General features: G+C 38.4%; 1 protein-coding gene across 5 annotated transcripts in view; it reads left to right on the top strand.

Moving 5' to 3' along the window:
• Positions 1 to 26,042, top strand: part of ect2 (epithelial cell transforming 2) — a 45,643-nt gene extending 19,601 nt beyond the window's left edge. For 3 of the 5 annotated variants that reach the window (XM_051947579.1, XM_051947578.1, XM_051947580.1), the window contains 12 exons: positions 2,493 to 2,612; positions 2,688 to 2,756; positions 4,370 to 4,480; positions 5,790 to 5,886; positions 6,108 to 6,189; positions 6,465 to 6,543; positions 7,613 to 7,732; positions 9,550 to 9,688; positions 12,598 to 12,752; positions 14,953 to 15,060; positions 17,323 to 17,457; positions 20,680 to 24,669. In XM_051947579.1, coding sequence (XP_051803539.1) covers positions 2,493 to 2,612; positions 2,688 to 2,756; positions 4,370 to 4,480; positions 5,790 to 5,886; positions 6,108 to 6,189; positions 6,465 to 6,543; positions 7,613 to 7,732; positions 9,550 to 9,688; positions 12,598 to 12,752; positions 14,953 to 15,060; positions 17,323 to 17,457; positions 20,680 to 21,060 — 1,596 coding nt within the window. In that variant the 3' untranslated portion in view covers positions 21,061 to 24,669. The other 2 variants (XM_051947581.1, XM_051947582.1) reach the window with 1 other exon arrangement.
• Positions 26,043 to 26,275: the final 233 nt, after the last annotated feature.

Here is a 26,275-nt window from a genome sequence, read left to right as displayed (position 1 = left end):
TCTGTCTCCCATTCAACATATTTTACTCTTTTCACTTCTTTTCTTTATCATTCTTGAATTGCTTCCATTTTGGTGTTTCTTCTTTTTATATTTCCTCTTTCTCTGCTACCAACATTTTTGCTCGATTTTGACATCTTGTTTTCTTAAACCTATCATCTTGTTATATTCATCTGTTTTTTTTCTTTTGTCATCACATAACATCTGGCTAAATTTAAAAGTCAGCCCCTTGGTGTTGTGGACGTCTTTCCCTTAAATCTAACAACCAACTCGCTGCAGCTTGCAAAAATCACTTTAGTAAATCTTCTGTAACCTTGTTACCATGGCCTTTATCAAAGGAGCTAAAAATGTCCCCCCGTAATCCATGTATGCCGTTGAGCCACTGATGAGTAAAGTGAATAAAATTATCTCATCACAGTGGCACATGCCAAAGGTGGAATCTATGAGACAATAGATGAAGAGTTGCTTCTTTATATGTGATCTGTTGGAAGCAGAAAAAACAGGGAGCGTAAGAACCTCAACGCCTTTGATGAGACTAAACTGTTGTGGCTTGATGATGGCCTCAGAGCATCTCTAGAACGGCACGCTTGTGAAGGTGTACTTTTCAGCATGACAATGACCGAAAGCATACATCCAAGATAATACTGAAATGACTCCAGAACAAGTCTCTGTCCTTGAGTGGCCTCGCCAAAGTCAAGACTTAAACTCCAGAGAATGCTTTCTACAGTGACTTTATATTAGATAAGGTGCAGCTTTAGTTTAAAATAGACTTAGTGCAAAAATCATAGATCAGCATCAGGCAAGAAACTCTTGGGAAAACTTTGAAGCTTTATCAGTTGCTCATTTTTCTTCAGGAGAGGAATTTCTGATTCACATTCTGCAAAAGTTCTCTCCTCCTTTTGCGATATGATTTGCCATGTTGAATTTGGCACACATCTCTGCTTCCTCGCTTGCTATGATAGTGCTCTCTTGACCACGAAAGTTTGTGGGAAGAGGAGTTTTGCTGCAGGTCAAGAGTCCCATAGCTTGTTCTGCTTGCTGCAGTTGTGTGCTTAAAGTTAGTTGTTGAAAAGTTTGCGTTCTCTACCACTGAGAGCATTGGATTCTGTTCAGGTCAGTTCTTCCCTTTCTTGTCTTTATTTCAGCCTAGACAATCCTACTACCTACTCATGTCTTTTTATGCATCTTAGACCACCATTTCCACATTTGTGATTTTTTTTTTTTGTTCTTTGCATTTGTATCATTTACATTTTCTTCCCTGAAATCCCTGAATGTTTTACATTTTTTAAAAATCTCTTGACCTTAGGTAAAATTTGTCATGAGCATGCCTCGGGGCTGTGTTTACGAACGAAACGGAGCCTATGAGGCAAGCAGAAGGAATCAATACATTAAGCTACATATTGTGAAGACATGCATATAAATATACAGTGTGGAGACATGTTTGATGCATATATCCACTCTCTTAATAGGACTAATTTTATTACTGATGCCAATGCTGTGAAAGCTTCCAAGGGTTTCTCATTGCTTTTCTGATTTGTGTCTGTATTTTTGTGGAATATTCTTAGTTAAAGCTGAAGTGTGGTATTTGTACATTCATGCCACTACCAAGCAAGTTTACACAATGCTGATTTTGAGCCTGTCGGCACCAAGAAAATCTTTCTGTATATTACAATATACTCGATTTTTAAATCTGGTACGTATGGTGACATTCTCACAGTTGCACAGTGATAGCAGTGTTGCCAGATCTCGGGATAGAAACAAACAACTAGCTCTGTGAAAACAAGCCCAAACAAAGCCCAACAACTGAACTGCCAAATTGTGTAAATGAGAGGCCTCTTGATAATAGTACAAACATATACATTCATTTTTGTTTGCAGTAAATTGACAGTAAATGCAGTCAACAACAAAAAAACTTTGAGTAACTTAAATTTTTAGGCTTGGATTATAATAAAATACATATGCATTATGCATAAGCAACAGTACATAACTAACTACATTTTAGAAAACAAGCCCAAAAACCTGCATCCCGCGACTGATGAGATTTACAAGTGACTTTACAGAAAAACAAGCCCGAAGTCGGTTATAATAAGCAGACCTGGCAACACTGAGGGATAGCAGTGCTTTTCATGTCAACCAGCAATAATTGGTTTTCCAGGGCTCAAGATTATAGCAACGGTAGCAATGGGGTAGGTCACATCGACGAGACGTATGGTGGAGCTTTTGGAGGAAAAACATACAAAGTGTCCAAGAAAAGTTTGTGATGTTTTGAATAAGAAAAAAAGGCAACATTCAGAAGAAGTTTTACAGTCTGCAGAAAAAAACAACTTGCAGCGCATTATGTCATAAGCATATGTCAACAGTGTTTGTGTTCTTGATCTGTCTGCTGGAAGCTGAAAGCAAAAGTTCTGCACTGCCCTTTTAACAATTCGTTTTTTGTGTGATGGTGTGTATATTTGTGCATTTTGCTCATATTTATGTATTTTTTTCATTTTAAGCTTTTCAAGCTTCCTTTGGAGAAGGAGGGGCAGGTCGGAGGACCCATCTTGGCCCAAGAGGAAATTAAGACGATATTTGGCAGCATTCCAGACATCTACGAGGTCCACACCAGAATAAAGGTAGTATGTCTTTATTTGTGTCATAACAGAGTTTGGAAAAAAATGACATTTTTGACCTTTTGGTTTGTTCATCAGAGTGACCTTGAGGAACTGCTGTCAGACTGGTCAGAAAGCAGAAGTGTTGGAAACATCATCCTCAAATATGTAAGTTCAGTGTTCATTCATGAAATAAATGTGGTTACTTCTGATGTTGCCATTACACTTTAATCTGACACTTTAACGCAGTTGCACAGTGTGTAGTTCAGAAGTTGTTGTGCTGCCTCACTTGAAATTAGTGTGAAAAAGTGGAGACCAATTACTGAGAGAACAATAAAATGTGAACTAGTGCCTGCAGTTAGTTTTGATAGTCGCTTAAGGCTGCTGGAGAAGGTCACTAATCAGGCACTGTTCGAAGAATGGATATAAATATGGTGGCATTTCAGATTGGTTGATGGTACGACCCGTACCCGTAGCATCTGTACTAGAGGTACGGACCGTTAAGGTCACTGAAGAGCTGGCGATGGTTAACTACTATTTGCTGCACATTACAGGCAGTTTATATGAATGACTTTGACGGCGAACATTGTATAATTTAACCAAAAATACACCGTCTCCTCTCACACTTTAGACAATGTAGTTTTTACGCTTTTAGACGCCGTGTCTAAATTGTTTGAAGTCCAGTTCCTATTAATTAGTTTACCGCGTTCAGTGGTGGAAGCGGCTGACGAACTCCATTGCAAATGTTCCCATTTAAATTCGGACGCTAATTTACAAGATAAAATTAAGGATGTCGAATATGAAGCAAACACTCGTGAATGGTGAGGAGCAGCTCTTTAATTCGACATGAATTTTAAAAAAACCACAAACTCGATTTACTGTGATATTGTGAGATTTGTTTGTGGTGATGTAAATTAGCCATTCAACAGAGTCCGCTAACATTAAAGTGACTGTGAAAGGGTCTGTGTTGACAGACGCAGAAAATACGTCAGGGTTTTGTTTAGGTTGTTAATATGTAATAGTCTGTCGCTACTTTTGAAGGTAAAAAAATACTTGTAGTTTGCTGGCTGTTAGTTCCGCCATTTGTTTTGTTTGCTGTTTGTGCTTTATTAGAACAGGGTCACGTGAATAAAAAGTTTTGCTATTTTTAATAGTAGTGCTGATTTCAACCCCCAAATGTCCGTGAGAAAGACTGACATGACAGGCTCCGCACGCAGATTCACCTCGAATCAGGAAGCGCCTTCATCAGCGTAGCCGGCTCATTAATATTTATGTCCGTCGGATTACCAGCCAATCACGAAGCGCGTTCATCAGCCGGCTCATTAATATTTATGTACGGCTCATTAATATTTATGGCAGTGAAAGTGCCGTATCCGTAGGCCACAGGCTACGGGTACAGGTCCGTATCTGTAGACACTACCTTTCAGATTATGTCATGAGTACCGGTAGTTTGAAAAGAAACTGAAAGAAAACAGTGGAAGTATTTTTCTCCTTTGTGAAATCCCATTCTTGTATACACTACCAGTCAAAAGTTTGGACACACAAGGCTTTTTTGTTTATTTGTATTATTTTCTACATTGCACATTAATACTAAAGATTAACGTTTTTCTGTTTACAACATAATTCCATATGTATTCTTTTCTTGTAGTTTTGGTGTCCTCAGTATTATTCTACAATGTAGAAAATAATTAAATAAAAACCACTGAATGAAAATTTGGTCGTGTATTTGTGGATCTTCCTTCTTGATGCTTCTGATTTATCTTAATCTTCTTTCTTTCCAGTCCAAAGAGCTGGTGAAGGCCTATCCTCCTTTTGTCAACTTTTTTGAAATGAGCAAGGACACCATTGTTCGGTGTGAGAAACAAAAGCCACGCTTCCATGCATTCCTGAAGGTATGACTTTCGCATTTAAGCTATATGTTTGTTTACCTGACTGATGGATTTCATGACCTCTTGACCTTAAAACTGTTGGTCCGCTTCTGTTGGGAAGTTTATCTGTCAGTGTCTTTTACAAGTAGATGGTTGCAGTCTGTCTGCTCGAGGAAGTTAATTTCTTAAATGTCATGTAAATACCAAAACTGGTTTCTATAATCTGAGCACAGAAACTGACTCTGTTGAATTTTTCCTGAAAATGTTGATTTTAGGGCCGAGGTTATTTATTGGCCTTTTACAAGTATGCATGCAGACAGGCAAAGTAATTGTGTGACAACTGAGGAATAGGATGGAAGGGACAGGCACTACTTTCTGTGTTCCATTTTACAGTTCACTTAAAAACACCGATTTACCCTAGTAGATCCCCTAAAACACAAACAACTCTGCACTCTTTGATGTAACAAAAACTCTGGGACTTTTTGACTGAATTATGCTACAAGCTATGAGCAGATAAGAAAAAAATATGGAAATAAATTTTTAAAAATTACATTGTAAAATAGCATGTAGAGGCACATTTTTTCAGTTTTTGCAACACCTGTGGGCACATGGATTTACAGGTTGACTTCAGATTTTTTTCAGTTTTCTATCGGACAAAGAAAGAAATTTGTGGAGGTGCAAAGTTTAATTTTGCAGTGAAAAATGAGCAAAATTAATAAAAGGCTAAGAGGAGCAACGAATGCCCAGAAACTACTTGTTCAGAGGGTTCAGGGCTCAATTCAAAGTCTGCATGCAGCTTCTTTTAAGGTCTTATTTATGAGAAGAATTTCACACCTTTCACGCCCCCACCACTCAAACTATCCACCCACTGTTCTGACGGTCTGCTGTGGCACAAACCAAAATAAAATTAGAACAGCTACATTTACATATATTTTTTTAATCATTTCAAAATAACGCTGGGATAGGCGAAAGTCAGATTTGCCAATCTGGTGAATGTAATTGCCTTCTCAGCGTAACTGTGTAGCCAAGGTAACTTTGTTTATGCCATACGTATATAATAAACTGTAGAAAAACTGCTATATTTGAAGAGATATAGAATTTTGTACTAAATTGTATTTTTCTGTCGTATGTAACATGTTTCAGTCTGTACTGTCCAGAGGACGTGTCAGATTGTTTCAAATAGATACCTTATGTGTTATAATTTTATGATCTTTGGAAAAAAAAATTACTTCTGGCACATATACACTTCATCTTCATCTTTTTGTGTGCAGTTTCGGTGTGTTGCATAGGTTTCCACAGGCACAGATGTCTCACTAACACTTTGGTTCCACAGATCAACCAGGCCAAGCCAGAGTGCGGAAGGCAGACACTGGCTGAGCTGCTCATCAGACCAGTGCAGAGGCTGCCAAGTGTGGCTCTACTTCTTAATGGTAACACACACACTCACGTACACATCCCTTTGACATCCCTCTTTGTCTTTTTGTCTTTATCTCTCTCCTTTCTTACCTGCCACCTTCGTCTATTATTTCCTGCTGATGCCTGTCTGCAATTTCTCTTCCTGTATGTTCTTTCAGACTTGCCTTTCTCTGCATGATTTTCATCTCTTCTTGTCTATTTCTCATAAAACTTTTCTTTTCCTCCCCTGTTGCAGACATAAAGAAACATACATCAGATGATAACCCAGACAAGATAACACTGGAGAAAGCAATTGAGTCTCTGAAAGAAGTCATGACGTGAGTTGGTGTGACCTTAGCCTTTCTTTTCAGATCATCCCACAGCTTTTGTGAATAAATTATTCGAGCAATAAAATGCTCAGTCATTTGTTTTAACAGTGGTTAGTAAGAATCCGTGTTAGAAACAAGAAATAGAAGTACATCTTGATTAAAGGCGGAGGTGATTTACCAACAATATTCCAGCTTATTTCAATTTCTATTGGACAACTGATTGATGTATCTGCTTTGCTTTTATCATTACTGATATTATTTCCTTGCATTCTCTATTTTCCTAGTCATATCAATGAGGACAAGAGAAAGACTGAAGGCCAGAAGCAAATCTTTGATGTTGTCTATGAAGTCGATGGCTGTCCTGTAAGTTTATGGATTGCTGATGCTTGCTTTTCTGTGTACACTATGTGCCATTACCTTTTTATTCACATTGTCTTACAGGACAAAGCAATTGGCAACATTTTGAGACTCAAAATATTGTCTCCTAAAAATACCTGTTGTAGATGCCATACAGATCAGTAGTTATACATGTATTTTACTTATGTGACAGAGCATTATTATATTTTCCTCCAGATATCAGACAGTAAACTGTCCAGCAGCCTGGACAGTGGGAGGAAGTATAAATTGCATTATTGTTTATTTCTTATAGGCCTGTAGCCACTCAATTTTTTTTTCCCCAAGTAAAATAAAAATCTATTCTCTCTTCCTGCTAGCCTTATTAGCTTAAATTAAATCCAAATACATATATAAAGCTGTTGTTTTGAACATATCAAATAGTTTTTCTTTGGTTATTTTATGCAGAAATAATGATTATCGACTCAGAGCACCTGCGTACATCGATATATCTGAAAGCAAAATTATATCAGTTGGCAATCCAGCACAATACCTATTGAGGAATGTAGCACAGACAAATTAGCCTGCCTTTTCAAGATTATATACCTGGTTGGTTGTTTAGTTGTGACGTATATAAAAAATGTTTCCAACCTTAGTTTTTTTTGTAAAAGACTAAGAATATGTAAATTCTCATAAACTATACATCCTATTTGAAAATATAGGTCAAGATGAAGTACAGATTCATACATGTGTGGCCTGTCAGCAAAGTAGAATGTATTTTCAATATAAATACATGTGTCTGTTTTTGATTGTCTTGTGTTCATTATTTAAAAACTGAAATATGATAAGACTGTAAAGCAAATTATATGCCGAAATAATTTAGGATTTACAAAGAATCAACAATAAACACAGAGAAAGACCTTGGTTAAGTGGTGACTCTAAATTGCCTGTAGGTGTGAGTGTGAAAGGTTGTCCGTCTTCATGCGTCAGCCCTGTGATTGACTGGTGGGCCATCTAAAGGATACAGAGATAAAGGATTGCTCAGTCATCATTCACCCCTTCACTCCCGTCTTACACGCTATGCTTTCTGTCTTTGCAGGCCAACTTGCTGTCCTCTCATCGCAGCCTTGTTTACCGAGTAGAAACAATCGCTCTAGGAGACCAGCCGTGTGACCGAGGAGAACATGTGACCCTATTCCTCTTCAATGACTGCCTTGAGGTGAAAATGCACAAACATTAATAAACTTCTTTTACAGTAATCTAATCTGAAAGTTTACCTACTGGCCTGACCTGAAACTATTTTCATCTCTTGTTTGAATCTGCACCTACTTTTAGACATAACTGAAAAATCAAATTTGTTTCACTACATGTTTGATTTTGTAGCAGTAGGAAATCAAAAATGATAATATTTGCTCACAGAAATAAAGTGAATCTGCTTTAAATTTCAGTGTCGTTGACCTACAAATACTAATAGAGAGCGGTCTTGATGACATGAACCATTAAGGAAATGGAGAGCTACAGTTTTCAAAAGCATTAAACCTAAATAGCCAGTAGAAGGACCTTGGCATCAAAGTGTACTCACTCATTGTTATAATGCTGTGATTTACTCCATAATGCAGAATTTAAGTATCAATTGACATGGTTTCTTCAGTTCCAATTATTAGTAATCAAGGAGAATGATTACTGATATTTGGTGATTTACTGATATACATTTGCAGTGTAAAAAAAAAAAAAGGGGTCAAAATTTAGAATAACACACAGTCCAACACCAAATCAAATTGCCTTTGTTTATTGTACATGTTTCATTGCAAGAGAGCTTTTCAAAATGTATCTGTCAGTATTGATAGGCTGATACTCATGTCTTGAGTCTAATTTGGTACTGCTGGAGAGACATTGCTTCAGCCCACAGAGTGGTGATGGTAGATGGAGAGAGTTCAAGTAGCAAGTTTTGTAGCATTAATCAGAAAAATTTTGGATTCAATAATTAGCCAGGCCAATAATCCATCAATACCCAAAGTAGATTTATGTTGAGGCGGAAATAAGAATCAGACATTGAGCTGGAACTTTTCAGCTTTTTTCGACAGAAAGACTTTGGGTATTTTTAAGATTTTCCCAAGTGTCTCTAATCCATAAAGCCCAACGTTGTACAGTTTAACTTAGGTCTGAGTAATGTCGCTGAGTAGTCTATCACTTTTTTCAATTCTTTTTTCCAATTGCTGTTATCAACAATTTTTTTTAAAATGAAGTTTCATCACAAATGAAACCACTTTAGCCTATTTATTACGGCACACAGTTGGTGAAACCACCTAAAATTTTACCACACATTTCATATTGTGTTAATGAAATGTCCATTGTTGGTGTGATATAAGTTTGGATATTTTTGAGCATGTCTCTAGAGCCTGCTGTGCAAGTCTCACACCAATTCATGTGTGATTCACTCTATCAGTGATGACACAGAAAATGTGTTAATTAGCAAAGGGTCAGCATAGGAACATGGCAGGCAATCATGAAAAGGGGCAAGGTGAGTGACTGTGCTGATTCAGAAGTGTCGGCCACACCTCCTAATGAACCCGTGCGTGTTGAACAGCTGCACACATTGATTTCTGACGGTTTGTTCTGTATGTATTTATGTATATAGAATGACTGTTAGAGTGGGTGGCCTCGCTGCTCTCTTCTGTCATCATCAACCATTGATTAACTCTTGCATTAATATAACCACAATTACCCTCTTCACTCACACTGGAAAAATAATAATGACCTACGGTATAATGTAGTGTTGTATTTTATCCTTTCTCCCATCTACCTCCCTTCCTCACACCCTCTTCTATCTTCCCCTCTTCAGCTCCTAATTAATGTGACATTAATGAGTTGCATCGTTTACCTCTATGAAGGCATCATTGATTTATTGCCAAGTAACCGATAGCAGTTTCACCCACACACTGCAAAATGCGCCCACACTCGCAGGATGTTACTTGGAAGTTGACTTTGTTCACACTTACCTCCGAAGTTGCTGTCTCATTTTGTGCATCTCTACAGATCGCAAGGAAGAGACACAAGGTGATCAATACATTTAAAAGCCCGCTGGGACAAACAAGACCACCACCCCCGCTGAAGCACATAGCACTGATGCCACTGTCGCAGATTCGAAGAGTGCTGGACCTGCAGGACACTGAGGGTAACGGTGACAACATGCACACAGTGAAAAGTTACAGCTTACCACTTCATCTGCCAGACTTGGAAGGGATGTTTTATTCTCTTCTCTCACTCTGCACTCCATTCTAAGAGGCCAAAAAGTGATTAAACACCCTTGTATTCCTGCAATACAGCAAAATGTTAGAAATTATGAGCAACTAACCAAACAACCACAGCTAGTAACTGAAGCAAGTTCCCAGTGTGTTCATTCAAGGACGGTTCTAGCTCTGAGCATGGAGCACTGAAAAATAACCTCACTCCCAAATTGTGTTTTTTCAAGAATTCCTTCCACAAACATGGAAGTCATTGCAGGTGCAATGTCCCTTTAGTTATTTCTTAAATCAAAACTGTTGTTTGCAGTTTGCTAAATGGTTTCTTTACCAACTTCCAACTGAATTATAACACGGCAATTTTTTTTGTCCATGTGACCAATGCAGCAAACATTGCTTGATGTTATTTACAGCTCAGACAGTTGAAGCCTCATTAGAGGAACATGACACATTGCAGTGACAAGCTGTTAGCATACTATTAACACTGTTTTTCTCGATTTGATAATTTTGAGGATACTACATAGAGCTTGGACTTCAGGCTTTAAAATAAGGGCAGTAAATAGAGTCCGCAAAATAGTAAACACAACTGTTTTCCATAAGCGCACAAAGAATTATATATATATATATATATATTATAATATAAACAAACACGTAATGATGATATCTTGACATCTGACATTTTTACCTGAAGCCTATAACAATAGCACTGTACTTAAAGGGCTTACTGACAATCTGTTTCCTCCTTTTAGCAGCTTTAGTCTTGCTTTTAATGTATTGATTAGAAACGCACTATGTCTTATGTGTATTCTTGTTCTTAGATGAAAACTAGTGATGTTATCAGAATACACTGACATACATATTCAATGAGAAGCGCAAACAAAAGGAAGGTGATGGATTTACCTACAAAAGACAAAAATATTGATGAAGCAAAGCAACGTTGAGAAAGCGGCAGAACTTTCATTAAACCCTGAGAGGATTAAGTGCAAAAATATGTGGCTGACAAACGTGAGGCACAGATGATGTTTTGAAAATGTCTTCACCGTACGCATGGTTACATAGCTCTCTCTGACTTTTCCTATCAGTAGTTGTAAAGTGATAGCTGACAAAATTCAAAGTTAGGTACTTACCTTAGTTCAGGATTTGATGTATTTTCAGTGCAGCAAACAAAACATAATAAATGCATAATGCGATATTTGTTATTTATATTTAAAAGATTAAACCATTTTTAAGTGTCTTCACGCTTCCATAATTATTATAAGGATTAACAACAGTTAAGGCACTGAAATGCTTGCATAGTGTCAATAAGAAAAGACTGACCTTTTCAGTCTGATACAAAAGACAAACGTAATCAACCTAAATCAACTATTATTGCAAGCAAGTAAAATCTCATCTTTAGAGTTCTGCAAAGCAATTCAGTGCGGTCTTTTTGTCAATAGAGCTCCGGGAGATGACGTCACACAATCCCGGCATGCAACAGTCGAAATCAAAACACCGCCATATTGGCAGGAAGGCGCACTGTTTAAACTACTGCCAGCTAACTCCTAAATGTTCTTCAGCGTTGACATCAGAGATATGGTGGACAGTTGTTGAGCCCCAGAATGCCAGAACAGCCGAGGACGAGCAAAGAGGAGAGCATTTTATCGGATTCCCAAAGATCCTGAAAGACGACAGAGGTGGATCACTGCCATAAAACGCGCAAGAAGCGAGCAGAAGAAAACGGAGCGGTGGGAACCTGCAGGCAACCGATTCCGCTTATGTAGCGACCACTTTGTATCATGTACAGAATCCGTTTCCTAAGCTTTATATCTGATCGCGGTGACAGACAGTGATTGCTTACACTACACTGCTCACTGCTCATGCGAATTTAATAGGACAAAGCTACACTTACCCTCCCAGTGACAACAGCGATATCCTTCGCAGGAAGACTCCAGATCTGAATCCTGCTGACAAAGTTAGCCTGTGTCCATTTATACCCCTCAAGGCTTTTATATGCTTTAAGAGATTCACCGGAGTAGGATGAAGGAAAATTTATCAGGTAATTGTAGATGTCAGGGTACCGCAGGTCCGGTAAAAGGTCCGCTCCGACCGCCTCAAGATTCTTAAATAAGATACCGGGGGCATGATATGGGTCGGATATGTTTAGTTTGTCCAGTTTGTTTGTATATTTTATAATATCGTCTGATTTAAAATGAAAAGTAAACTCAGACGGTGTAAAGTTTCTACCAGCGCCATTCATTTTGAAGCGGAGTTTCCTGCCAACATGGCGGCGTAAACAAACGGAGTCACGTGACGTCCGGAGCTCTATACTGAGGTCACAGCTATCTAATCTGAGAAAAGTGCTTACATTTAGTGCCGACTCCATCTTGAATGTGTGGCTTGATTGACCCGTGCAGTGTAGCTGCCCTGTAGCATGCTATAGCTTATAGACAACAACTGGTGCATTACCAAAACAGTCTGTATGGAAGTGCTGCTCTACAATGTTCTTTCCACCAGGCAAGCATTTAAACATATGCAGATTTTTCTGATGGTAATTGTTTGGATCACAGTATGCCTCAAACAAGGAAGCCTCTTCCTGAACCGTGCATTGCCAAACACATGTACCTTTACAATCCCAAAGCATGCATTGTTGCCATCACTTTTTTGTGCTTTTCTTTTTCCAACTGATTTTTTTTCTCCCTTTCAAGATCCTCCCTTGATCATCTTTTTCTGTCTCATTCTCTTCTCCTCAATCTCTTCACTGGCTGATTTCCCTCCCTTATGTTTGCCACTCTTAATTATCTTCACTCTCGCTCTCTAATCACTGTCTGCCCTTTTCTCACTCTTTTTGGATTCCTTCCTTTAGAGTGTGTGAATGCCTTCGCCTTGGTGGTTCACCCTCCGACTGAACAGGAGAACTTGTTGTTCAGCTTCCAGCTGACTGGAGAGGAAACAGTTAAAAGCGCCTGGCTGCGAACACTTTGCCGCCATGTCGCCAACACCATCTGCAGAGCTGACGCGGTGAGAAGCCACACACTCACACACACAAAGAAAAGATAATGGCTAGTTTGACACATTGGCTGGCAGGGGAGGAAGCTGTGATAGCTCTGTCATCCTCAACAACTTTTTCACAGCAAGGTCAAACTTTTTTTTTCTCTGCAAAAACAAATTGGGCAGAGAACATACAGGCAGAGAACAAGAAAAACGCACAATACCACTGGTAGTAAAACAGGGAATACAACAAGAAGCCAAAAGGGCCCAGACAGAAGTTCTCATTCATCAGAACTGATATAGAGTTGACATTTAATTGAGGTGTTGTCTGTCGTCATGAGGAGTGAAGAGGTGACCAAGCAAACAAAGACAGTACCAATGAGGCTTTAAAAAAAAGAGAAAAGAACTCAACAATTTGAAAGGGAGTTGGTTTGCCTAAACAGGCTACATTTCTAACAAAACAAGCTGCGAATTGGACCCTAGACTAACTAAGGACTACTAAGGATGTCCAGAAAATCACTTGGAGAATGTCTCAAAACAAGGTCAGGTTGGAGTTTGCAAAAAAAAACATATGAAAAGGAACTCGGAGCTCTGGAATTTAAAAAAAGAAACGACAAACAAACTGGCTATAACCAGGAAAGTGGGAATTTAAAAAAGGAGCACCTCATGAGCAAAAGCATGCAACCTTGTCTGTCACATATATTGCTGCCACATGAACTGCCAGACTGGCATTTGATAATGATTTTACCTGCTGATTGAAACATTCACGCTGCTTCCATCAGCAGTGAAATTCTCACCTAGACTCCTCTGTACAGTAAGTCATCATTCAGCAGGCGCAAACATGGTTCCAAAAAAAGCAAAAAAAAATCAGCAACCAAGCATTTGCTTTACGACCACACTAAAGGCAAAAGACCGAGCAAACTAGAGAAAGGTGGTCACAGTGAAGGCCCTGCAGCGTGTCATTGTCGGAAATGCTTCTTGCAGCCATTGATTGCAAACAATGCTCCGCAAAATAATGATTTTGCTTGACTTTGTGCGTAATGATACGAACATTGTCTAACTTATTTATAGTAGGAACCTTTGTCAATAGGTCTGAATGTCCCACACAGTTGCTTTTATATTTATGTAAACCCCATGAAATTATATTTGACACTGTTGTGACACTTGCAATATTTTATTTTGTATTTAATCTGCTTGTGCATGAAGCCATAAAAACAAAAAAAATGTGTAACTATAAAAGCAACTTCTGGGTTGGCCTTAGCATACAATCGTGCATTAATATATTCTAGCTTACACTGCTACATGAGCTTGGTTCATCAATGGAGAGAGAAAAAATGGGCTGTGAATCAGAGGTAGTGTGGGTGTAAATTTGCAAACATGCTAACGATTTTGGACATAATAATCTGCTAACATATGAATATTAATCTGAAGCACACTCTCACTCTTTGTTCTTTCAAATAGCATTACAAATGTGTGTTTTTCTGTATTAATATGTCAGAAGGTGGGGTAAAATCTGCATGTAATGAAATTATTTGTCTGGCAATGGACAAATTGTGAGAAAAATCCTGTTTAAATAAACACAATAAAATCTTCATAAAGTAACGCTATAAATTTATTAACTCAAAATTGATTTGCAATTTTAAAAAGGCAGAAGGATTGGAGTCTGTTCATTGTAATAAAAACACATCTCACAACATGTCTGACTAGGTGTTTTCAGAATTTTTCTACATAGGCTACACAAGCAGTACTTGTACTAATTATTCATTGCTGTCACTCTTACTTTTTTGAGGCGAAATAGCATAGAATATTAACACCGCTGTCATTGAATGTTTGACGAAATTATCGAAAACTCACTTCAACTTACTGCAAGACTTTGAGATGAGGCCACTGTATTTGTCAATGCAAACAGCAGGGGGCGATGTTGGCCTCTGGTTTGCCTGCCTCCTCACAGCTGCATTCCTAATGCTTTTTCACTGGGTCAGCGCTGCAATGTGAATACCAACGAGACAGAGCCCTGCTTGTTAAAAAGCCCACTGCAGGGTGAGGGGGAAGAGAGAAATAAAGACTGTGTGTGACTCCTGCATCACATCACATCTTGCCACTATTTTCACAACATAGACTAATGTATCTTTCTGTGCTTTTAACATGAAATGCATTCTTCATGTCATGACCTATTAAACTGAGTTTGAAGCTGTGGGTTTTTTTTTTTTTTTTTTTGTCTTTTAATCAGGAGGACCTGATTCAATGTACAGACCCAGACTCCCTGCAGGTCAGCACTAAGGATATGGACAGCACCCTGAGTAAAGCCTCCAGGGCAATCAAAAAGACATCTAAAAAGGTAAACACAGAAGAATTGCTTTCTCAGGATTAATCTTCCCAGTTGCATGGGTCATTATAGCATATATGTGTACATTTACCATCCAGGCAGTGTTTAAAATAAAGCTTCCCCTTAAATTTTAAAGTCCCTAAGGTGACTCAGATTTTGTCAGTCAAATCACTGCTATAACCGCATACAAAACCCAGGCTTGTCTCAAAACAACCAGAACACAAAACTAACTGTGACCGAAATAGAGAGGGCTGATGGAAAGTGAGAGCAGAGTGATGCAGAACAGTGGGATTTGTTTCCTTCTCTGTTGTCAAATCTACTTTTAAACCAGATTTTCCTATAACCTCCTCCACAGGCGTCCAGCATGTTGCGGCTGTCTGCAGCCACGCAACAGAGATGCCTCCGAAATCTAATAGTGTTTATAAGCCCAAAAAAATGGTCTTGATTTAAAAAAAAAAAAAGAACGGAAAAGCAACCACATACAAAGTTTAGAAAAACTAGAACTTCATGAATAAATGTCATTTTATTGACTTAACTTGTAGTGCAGGTGATGATGTTTCCAAATGCACAAATCATTTAATGTACATATGAGACATAAATGAAATTACACTCAGACATCCAGAGCAGACTGTTGCCTACGAAGTAGCTGTGCAGTCAGAAAACAGTGGGCTGGAAATCTTTTGAACCAGCAGATAAGATATGTGACGTGTGTGCGAAAAATATCTCTGACTTTAGAACTGCTTATGAAAACATTTCCCAGTGAGAGCAGTGAAGGTGAAAAAAAAAATGGAAGAAAAGGATCAACTTTCTTGCTAGTCATTCCACTAATGTGTCTGTTGCTCTGCTAGAAGGTTATCTGCTGTTCATGATTTAGAATATAGTGACTGAAGCAGCCACATATGCAGAGGTCAATGGCTAATGAGTACTGTTTAACAGCTAAAAGCACATCATTATAGCTTATAATAGCACTATTGCTAACAAAGTGCTTGGTCTGATATATAGACCTTTGCCAGATGTTAATTATTATTCAGCAGCTGTCACAAAGACTAGTAACTTTGTAAAAACTAAGATAGCATGGTTAGATGTACAGTAAATTACCCCAGCATTGCTGTAGCGATGCAGTGCATAGTTTTAGGTAGTGGTGTTACAATCATGCACTCCTTAATACTATGAGGAAGTAAATCTTCAGTTTTTAATACTCATTTCACTCAAGGAACAATAATCAATTCAGCCCACAGAATTAACACAGAGCAATCTAACTAAAATGATTTCATTGAGCTAAAAGAGGTTCCAACAAGAACTGTCAAGTAATTGGATCAACAACTGAACCATGTTAACTATTCATAATGCCTTACAGATGAATCAGCCTTATTGTACATGTTTGAGTACTGACGTGTTGATGTTGGACGTCGAGTAGAAAGAAATGTCAGCATAGAAAATACAGAAATGTGACATTTAGAAACGCGATTTCCATTATTTAGTTTAAAGAAGACGCATTTTAATATGCATATTGTAGTCAACCTTTGGTAATATAGGTTAATACAATATCATGTAATGAAAGAAAATGATTTAACAAGCTGAAGACAATGTCATTGTGTTGCCAAGTTGTTAATTGCAAGCTTCCCTGTAATAGTATATTTAAACCATAATTTCTTCTGACATTAGTGGTTTCTTATCACACCTGTTTTTGAAAATATTGTTAAAGGGGAACTTCGGTTTTTTTCAACCTGGGGTCTGTTTTCCTCTGTCATTTCATACATGTGAGTGATGTAGAAATGAATTTTCGACATAGCTCCAGTATTTAGCCAGGCAGGCAGCTCAGCTAGCGAGAAGTGAAATCTCCATCACTCATATGTATGAAATGACATGAAAACAGACCCCAGGTTGAAAAAAAACCCGAAGTTCCCCTTTAAGATGTCCACATTACCCTTTAGACATCAAATATCAGGAACAGGGAACAGACTGCACTTTGTTAATGGAGGCTTTTACATTTGTTTTTCTTACCATGTAAGGCCTGGCACAGATGGTTCTCTGCCGAAAGAAGTGCAACTGATGTGTTATATTACTGTGTGTTTGGAAGAATTAAACAAACAACAGGTCGTATAGGTGGCCACAGCAGTGCAAACACACAAAATGAATGCCAAGTACACATACTCTAAATGAAGTGGCTCAAAAAACCAGTCCAAAAATACCATGTGGCACCTGTGACAAGACCCACCTACACAGCGAAAAAAATATTATCACAAACGTTTTCTATGTGTGTGTTTGTGCCAGGTGACAAGGGTGTTTTCTTTCACGAAGACACCAAAGCGTGTGATCCAGAGAGCATTCCTGGCCAACACTACTCCAGATGAGAAAAGCCAGAGGCTGAGTATTGAAAACCGTGTCGGCAGCAGCTCTACACTAGCTGTAAGTCTTTTTCTTTATTTGTCTGTCTGAAGAAATTGTTCGTCTTTTACTGGGATGATAACACGAGCTGTGCTAATGAAATGGTCAGATTGGTTGAAGTAGGTATTACATCTTTAATTTAAGTATTAACACCCAAATAGTCCATAAATGTATATTTACATGCTCAAAAGTCATTCAAAAGACATGATACACTCTCATATCCATGTTTCTTGCGACTAACCCACCACTCTATCTTTTGTTTTGTTTACGGCATAAAATCTACCTCAATGATCAAGATGGGTTTCCTGAATTTTCTAAATTATTTACCTTTTTATTTGTCTGCTCTGTTTGTTTTATATTGACAACATAACACAATTAATAGATTTTCTGGGTTTCTGTCTACAGTGAGTGAGAGTATTGCAAAGGCCAATTCATACTTTCCCCATGTCGACAAGGGTCCACATGACATCAAGTGTGTCATCTGCCCATTTCCATGGACCTCTGTGGATGTTAAAAATTTGTGACCAGGCAGGTTTTATGCACTACAAGGAGCCGACTACACATGTGCAAGGACAACATTGTTCTAAAAACAAAACAAATGCTTGTTTTGAAGAAAGATTGTGAGGTGATTCTCCAGTAACCATACCTCTATAATTACTATTTTAAAGAGTTGTAATTGAAACAATCTCTGCAGGACTTTGGAGGTGCTTTGATTTGTACATATTTTCCATTTTTAGTGGTTCCCACACCCAGTTAAAAGTTCTTAGTTCTCCAGCAATCCTGTGCTATGTCCTTCCACTGTGCTCGGCACACTTGAGGAATAATTACATTAACACAGTGCTACAGCGCAATCTAGAACGACCTGCTATATCCTGTGAAATTGTACACATTCACAGGTGCTCATTTTCATTTTTAATATGAACGACGATGCAACCATCTGCGTAGAGGTCCAACATATAGCTACTGTAGCATTAATAGAATTGCATGAGTGTCCGCTTTTAAAGTCTGCTACAGTCAGCGCACATGGATGCAGAAACTACGAATTGGCACTAAGAGCTTGTCTCTTGTCTGTCTTTCTGACCATTTATCTGTTCCCTTTTTGCCTTTCTATTCTCTCCATCTCTTCCGCCTTTTGCTGAGAACAAGACAATTGATCTTTCTCCATCAATCCATGATGGAACAGCTTTCAGTCCATGTCAGTTGTTTTCATCTAACTTAATGAAAAAGCAGGAAAAGGGCCTCTGCTGTTATATGTGTGGGGAAAAGGTGCTCTTTTGTTGTGCTCTAATTTCAGCAATTTCCTTACTTATTTTCCTTCATTTTCCTTCAGTGTGTGACTGGTTAATGGCGTAATATATTTTCAGTAAACAAGTGGGTGTGAATTAGAAGATGGGGAAAATGTTGGGAGGTGAAGACAAAACTAATTCTCAAATTATTCACACACTTTGATGAATCACTCAACTAACTTATTATATTCTTTCCATTGACACAAGGATGCAGTGTTTTTGGCAGGTGTATTGCAAAAGTAATTAAGAGATAATCATTAAAAGCTGTTTAAAGAAGATTATTTTGGAGAGGTTTTTTGTTGTACTAATATGCATAGAGCCAGGGAATTTCTGGTAGAACTAGTGGTTAAGATGCATACCATATAACCCCAAAAACTCTGGTTTCTTACATGGTGAGCAAGTCAATATAATCAGTTTTTGTATGTTTATATATACAGCCTATTCATGGGGCTGACCATACACAGACAAAAGAGGGAGCAAACATCCATTTTGGAGTGTAGCCAACCACTCCATCACCTGTTTACATACAGATAATTTATTCAAGCACAACCATGGCACATGTCTGTGGCCATGCTCATAATTTATCGATTCATCAAATGCGCCTCTAAACTGAAATTGCCATTGATTTTGTGTATATCATTATCACTTGTCAGAAGTAAGTCATTGGTTTTGTTCACGTGTTTATTGTGAACAAAGTGCCTCGTGATGAAGTGACCAAAAATGAACACAAAGAAATATTATTGCACTTTTTTGTTTAGATAAAAAAAAAAGAATAAAGGAGCCAAAGGTATTTGATTTGAAGAGGCACATCATTGATTAGCACATATTGTATACAGCAGTGTTGTATAGAAAACAATTCTACAGCAATATTTGAAATTGGTTAGCAGTTTCAGCAATAACAAACACTTGTCTGTATGTGAAAAATAGCCGCATATTCAATTAAATCAATTCATAATTTATAAAATGCTCATGAATGCGTATGTTAAATGTTTTGGGTTGTTTTAGAAGATCCTTTTTTGTCACTAACTTCAAGATAAATTGAGCATCCCAAGATAAAGAACTTTAGATTGACAAATCCACTGTTCTGTTTCTGTCTCCTTTTATTTTCTGTCCCTTGTGCTTAATTTGCTAAACAATGGCCACTTGATTTCAGGCGCAGGTAGAGACGCAAGCAGGCTTCTTATTTCAAACTGAAAACAATTGCTTTTCCTGCCTGAAATGACAACTGTTACAAGCAGAGTTTGTCAGCTGTAGATAGAAAGCTACTTAAGCTAAAGTTTGTTGAAAATACTGTCTCTAGCTTACTGGTTTTAGAACAAGGATCCAACAATTACAAAAGGGACTTCAGTAGGCTCTTGATGGTCAGAAATATTATATCATGCTAAAAGACAAAGATCAGCATCCTCATGAATTATCGGCTAATGATTGATGTCCAGGATAATAAATTTGTGGAGTTGTGAGTGATGAAATGTGCACACCTATATTCAGTTGTGTAGAGCAGCTTCTAAAGATGAGCTGAAACATGAACAAAAAACAGTCATACAAAAAGTTTTGACCACCTTACTCAGTTCTTTCATCTTGTACAGCCAGAATAGAAGGAAAAAGAGGTATATAAACTTTGTATAATGAAGCCAACTTCAGAGATTTTCCTGTAACCCTACAAATACATTGTAGTATGTATTGTAGTCAGCTATGTCCAGACAGTGACTGCTTGGGGGCATATTTTACAGTCACTTGCTGATTGACACAAGAAAATTATCAAGCAAACAGGTACAAACAATTAACAATTCAGGCTACTATTTATACAATGTATTTAAACGTATTGATCTATTCTACCTGCTGATAATGTCCCACCTCTTTGTACTGTATATTAGCATTGGTATTTTGTCCTAGCTTCCCTTGTTTTTCTTCATGATATGTATATTCCTGTGTGTCTCCCTTCTGTTATGTACTCTAGATGCCTCGCTCTGCCTCTACATTCAGTTTGAGTGATTCTGCCAAGGGCAGTGCCGTGGTGCAGCGCTCTAACTCTCTGGACCACCCTCCTGTTAGAGCCAGGGTTCCTGTCAGTATGCGTCCCCCCTACAGCCCAGTTTTAAACTCTGCCCCTGAGTACAATCCATCTTTGACCCAATCACCACAACCTCAGTCAAGCCTCCTCAATTCCCAACAGTCCACCTCTTTGACCCATCCCACATCCACATCCATTCCAGCTGTGCGAAGCTCCACTCAGATCAACTCTAAGAATTCCCAGCCAAAATCTTGCAGGGATCCCCGCGTTCCCTCGGACTCTCGCAAGTCTGTCCTGACCAGTCCTCGCAGAGAGACTCTACTCTAAACCATGGCTGAGCTCAATCCTGGAGTCTGATGTGAGCAGTCAAAACTGTTGTCTAGTCTGAACTAAGGGTGCACCAATACAATATTTGATTCCAAATTAATCTTTACCACCTGCTGTGTGATTTGCATTTGCTTGTTTAACCACTGGTGCATTTCTAGTCCCAAATCAACTCCTTAGAAGCTCAGACCCTGCAGCAATGATGGATCAAAATAAGAATCAAACTTAAGTCTGATCTGTAGTGGGTAAGAAGGGAGTGGATCTATTCAAGTAGTGTGGTTGTAATGGTTCTTCCTTCTGGAGATGGGCAGAGATTTTAAGGGTTGATTTGGAATAATTCTTCCCAAATGTTACTTGGGTTACTAACTGGTGGTAGCGGTGGTGGCTGGGAATGTTCACTAGGTGCCTCATATTAATAGTGAACTATATAAAAAAAAAAGTGTGTAACAGAGCTGAATTTAGACTAGAGTTTTGTGTTTCCACTCAGAAGCCTGGAAGACAGTCTATTTAAAGACATGACATCAGAATAGGTTATTTTCTTTTCCTGTCAGTTGTTTGCTACGTTACTGTTGAGCATAGGCAAATCCATGAGCATTATACGTATTAGAAAGCCTTTGATCATTAGCCATTCATATTAACAGTTAAGTTAATGAAATTGGCTGTTATAGATCTTTGCTCTGTTCTCCGCAGTATCCTTTTGAAAGAACTTGAATGACTAATGTAAGTGCCAGTTGGAGAAAATATCAAAAATAAAATCCAAATGTCAAGGCATGCCTTTAATTTTGGATGCAGTGGTCTTTGTGTGTTTTAGCTAGTCCACACAAAAGCAGCTCACTAAAATTAAAATGTCAATGCATTCATGAAAGCCAGGCTGACTTCTCAACAGAGCTTTAATGTGCGATGGCAGGTCACCTGTTATCTGTCCTACATTTTAACCACCTGTGATGTTTAAGCCACTGGGCACATCATGTCCCATATTCACCTCAGCCATTTAACCAGTTCCCAGCTGTATGAATACTGCACTGCCTGTGTGAAAGGTACGCACGCATGAGGTTTGACAGAACAGACTGACAGCTTTATTTACTCACAGTGAACCATATAGGCACTCAAGCAATTTAAGAGTCATTTCACACTTGGTAGTCCTTATTGTACGTACATTTAAATCCAGTACATTTGATAATCACCACTGCTCCAGATCAGGCTAGTCTCACTTAGCTGGTCCATTCTGTAGTGCGCAATAGTTTGACTGCACCAAATTATCAGGAGGGGGAAAAAAAACGCTCTGACTCCTTCGTATTTGTTTCAACCAGTCACATTTGTTTTGGGAAGAAGCGATGCATGCAACTTCGGAGTTCTTAGAAAATAGTGGAATTGTTTGTACCTAATCTGAAAAATTCACTGTTGCTGTTGTATTCATAGTAAAATGGATTTCAAAAACGATTACGCCAAGACAGTGGAAGTAGAGAAGAAAGTTGCCTGAAATAAGCTGGCAGGGCAGTGGCAGGACTATACCTGAAGGCTACATCCAGTGAATCAGAGTAAGATCAGGCATACTCAGGTGCGGTACCAAAATTAGGAAGTGTACCATTGTTGAAGACAGAGCATCAGTTATTCTACTGTCATTTTTACTCTACTAAGGAATACAGCTGAATTATGTGATGATCTGTGTACGTTTATCTGTGCGCAATGTTATTGAAAAACGCTCTAACGAGTTTGGATTCAATTTCTAGGGAAGGTCAGAAATGACACATGGACCACCTGATTAGATTTTGACAGCGATGTGGCTTATAGTCTGGATCTTCTGATTTTTTTTTTTAAAGACTTCTGTATTATTGCCAGATAGTGGCATGGCGTCACTGTATCTGTGACAAGAAGTGAATGTTTCGTCAGCTGCCTGCTAACAATCACATGATTGCGATCCTACTACAAGTCCATCGCTGCAGACTTATCAGGACTTATCAGTTGGACATTGTACGAGTGAGCAGCCTTGGCGGAGTGCTGCGCTCTGAGTGCATTTCTTGTTTAAAATGTAAAACTAAGAGAAGCAACCTGTCTCATCAAATCTCAACACACATCTGTTTCGTGGCATAGCAGGTGAGATTTGAAGACAGGCCACAGTCTTCTTGTCTGTTCACCAGTAAAAGCAGGCATGTCGCGTGTGAAGTCAGCTGCATCAATTTGTTCTGCTTTGAACATGAATGTGATGTGAAAGTCTGTCAACCAGCGGCAGAGTTGGAAGGAGGGGCAACAGGACACAAATTCCTCCTTATCTAATCAGGAAGTGCCTTTGACTGCTAACCTGCTAGCAAACACGACAGTTTCGGAAAAGTCCACTTTACTCCTATCTTGCCTTATCAATATGATTCAGCTGTTGCCTTTTTCTACCCACTTAAGTTTGCAGCTTGTGTGTGTGTGTTTATGAGCAGAACAGGCAGACAAAGCTTTCCCTCTCAGTGTGAATGTGTCTGATTTTTAACTAATGCTTACAGTGGAAACTGTCATTTTCAGACTTTAACAGTCTGCTTTGTGTTTGTTTCTGGTTTAATCTGACAGAGGGTTATTTTGAATATTTTAATTACAAGAAGCACAGTATCTCCACTGCTCTTCACTTTCTCAGTTTCCAGATTTTGTACACTACACGATGAAACCAGGTTTCTGTAGTCCCCTATTCTGATTTTGTTTGTCAGGTCTCTTGTAGACTTTACAGTTTAAGTATTCTAAGGGCTTCAGTAGAAAGGAATTGGACTTCTCTTTATGGCACTTGAAGATGTCCTTATTTTCCAGAAAAGGTCTCTTGTTGAGTACAAACTCGAACCATCAGGCAATCCAGACTGAAGGATTTAGCCAGATCACCTAAACCATTTTATTGGGAGGTAAAAAGAGAAGAACCACCATCTCTTTTAGTTCAAAAAATGAAAATTCCCATCCAAACGCGGGAGAAAATTAAATGTCCCATTGGTAATGATCTTCATTCAATTTGCCATATATGAGCACAAAAGGCCAAGGCAATGTCTGATCGATGCATTTTCAGTTGCTATCACAGAAAATTCAGAACTGACAGATTTTTGCTGTTAAAAGTGAAAGAATTAATAGCCAAGGCAAAAAAAAATTCAATTTTACAAGTAATGCGTGGAAGCACTTTGGATTCAGTGCCGTAAATGTAAAATACACTTAAAGGCCTTTTGCAGCCTTTTGGAATCCAGTGGTATTTAATTTTATTCAACAACTCTGCTCTTCTCCAGTGAGATAATTAAAAGCAAATGTAGCAGAGCATGCAAGTAAGTCTCAATGAAATAATACTAGCAAAAATGAAATCCATAGTAAAAACTCAAAATGCTATGTGCTGGGTGTGAGATTCAAATGGAAAGAGCAGGGGCTTCAAACAGAAAACAGCCTTTGGCATTAAAACTCGCCTCTTTCTCGGCAAAGGCACGCTGACCAAACAAAGTATCCGTAGTCACAATAAACAACTCGTGTTTCTTACCGCTTTGGTATATTAATCTCAACTTTCCATTGTCATCCTTTGAAAGCACAATTGGGTGTTATCCTTTTCACTGTCTTTTCCAACTCTCCTCCACACAGATTTGTCAGATTCGCTCCTCTCTTTTCTGTTTCCAGGCACGCCATTCGCCCTCCATGGTCAATCTACCTTCTATGTTTGAGAGGAGGTACCACACATTCAGTCATTCGAGCAGCCACCTCATCTGAAATGCCGTCGCTTGTGAGCTCCAGTAGGGGTCACTCGGTTGGTCTCCTTTGCCTCGACTGCCACCAACAGTAAGACTTGACCTGACCGATGTTTGTTTATGAAGTTAAAGCTGCCTGTGCAGTACCTCTGACTTGTATCTGTTCATACTGGAGCTCTGCACTGACTTTCCAAATGAAATGGCATCTAGCTGCATTTGGAAGGATGCACTGAAGGTTGGGGACATGCTGACATGTGGCAGTATCGGACTCGTCCAGCTCCTGTTAAAATGCTCCCGTCTTGGCGAAGTCGGATTAAAACAGTGGACCACCTGCTGATCGTCCTGAAATATATTGTGATGTGTTCAGAAAGACATACCATTCTTAAACTTACAGATAGTTTAGTGTATCTTTCCAAAGATGCACAATGCTCGAATTAAGACTGTCACTAGGGGCAAACTGGAACGGTACTATACCATGCATTGGGCTACAGGTGTGCGATTACCACTGATTCTAGTGAGGTTTGCCTTACCTTTAAAAAATGAAGGATGCTCTGCTTTTGTACGAAGTTGGTCCTAAATTATCTTGACAGCTGATTTTTAATGTTTTGTTCGTTACCAGTCACATTTTGTGTTCATCCATTCCATTTAAATGTAATCTTGTTCGCACACGTGCCTGGATGCTCATTCTAGTTCCCTCTGCTTTGGTAAAGTAAATTAACATTTTATTTTGAGGCTGAGGTTTTTCTATTTAACTAATGAACCTTGTTAAGCTTATTGTGTGTTTTATGTACTAGTTAAAGCTACGAGGTTGACCTCTCTTGGCCTTATGGCTTTTTTTAATTAACCTACTTGGTGAGAATCCTTTATATTAACTGACATTTGATGTTGTTTTATTGTAGCGAGGTCGATTAAAGACTTAATTTTACCTGATATATTTACATGGCTTCTTGTAATTAACCAACTCTTTTAATGTAAACCTATGATAGTTTCCAGCTTTTATAAAGCTTAATTTTAACGTTAAAGAGATTCCGCTGTCAAGATTAAAAGCATTTCTGCTCCTCTTCCCTGTCTGCCCATCCATGTTTGAAATTGTTTTTACTTTGCATCTGTTTGCTTAAGAAGGGATGCTGCATCACTGTACATATTTATTCTTGATAAATACATTAATACCTGTTTTATTTTTTTTCTCTTTTGATATTTAAGTGTGTTCTGCTTTTGCGTGTCACTTCTTTATTGTTCTTTTCACTGAGCTTCATTTGTCTGTAGTTCTTGAATGTATATTAAATGCACTTAAACATGTACCTGAATATTTAAGTTGTGTTCTTTTTTTTTATAACTCAGATATGTGCTTTTAAACACCAGAATATATTAATTTCATTCATTTATAGGATGTGCTGGCTAAATGTGGTGAAGCATTTGTGTGAAAATTATTCTTTCTCTACCTCCTCAATTAAGGTACAGACACTTTTTTGTGTATTTCTGCAGAATTTAAATAGAAGTACAGAAAAAGTTCATTCTTATCTTCAAGAAAC

The sequence above is a fragment of the Acanthochromis polyacanthus genome, chromosome 4 (genome assembly GCF_021347895.1).
Source record: "Acanthochromis polyacanthus isolate Apoly-LR-REF ecotype Palm Island chromosome 4, KAUST_Apoly_ChrSc, whole genome shotgun sequence".
Lineage (NCBI taxonomy): Eukaryota > Metazoa > Chordata > Actinopteri > Pomacentridae > Acanthochromis > Acanthochromis polyacanthus.
The sequence above is the reverse complement of the archived record's forward strand: the minus strand, read 5'-3'. Positions and strand labels throughout refer to the sequence as shown.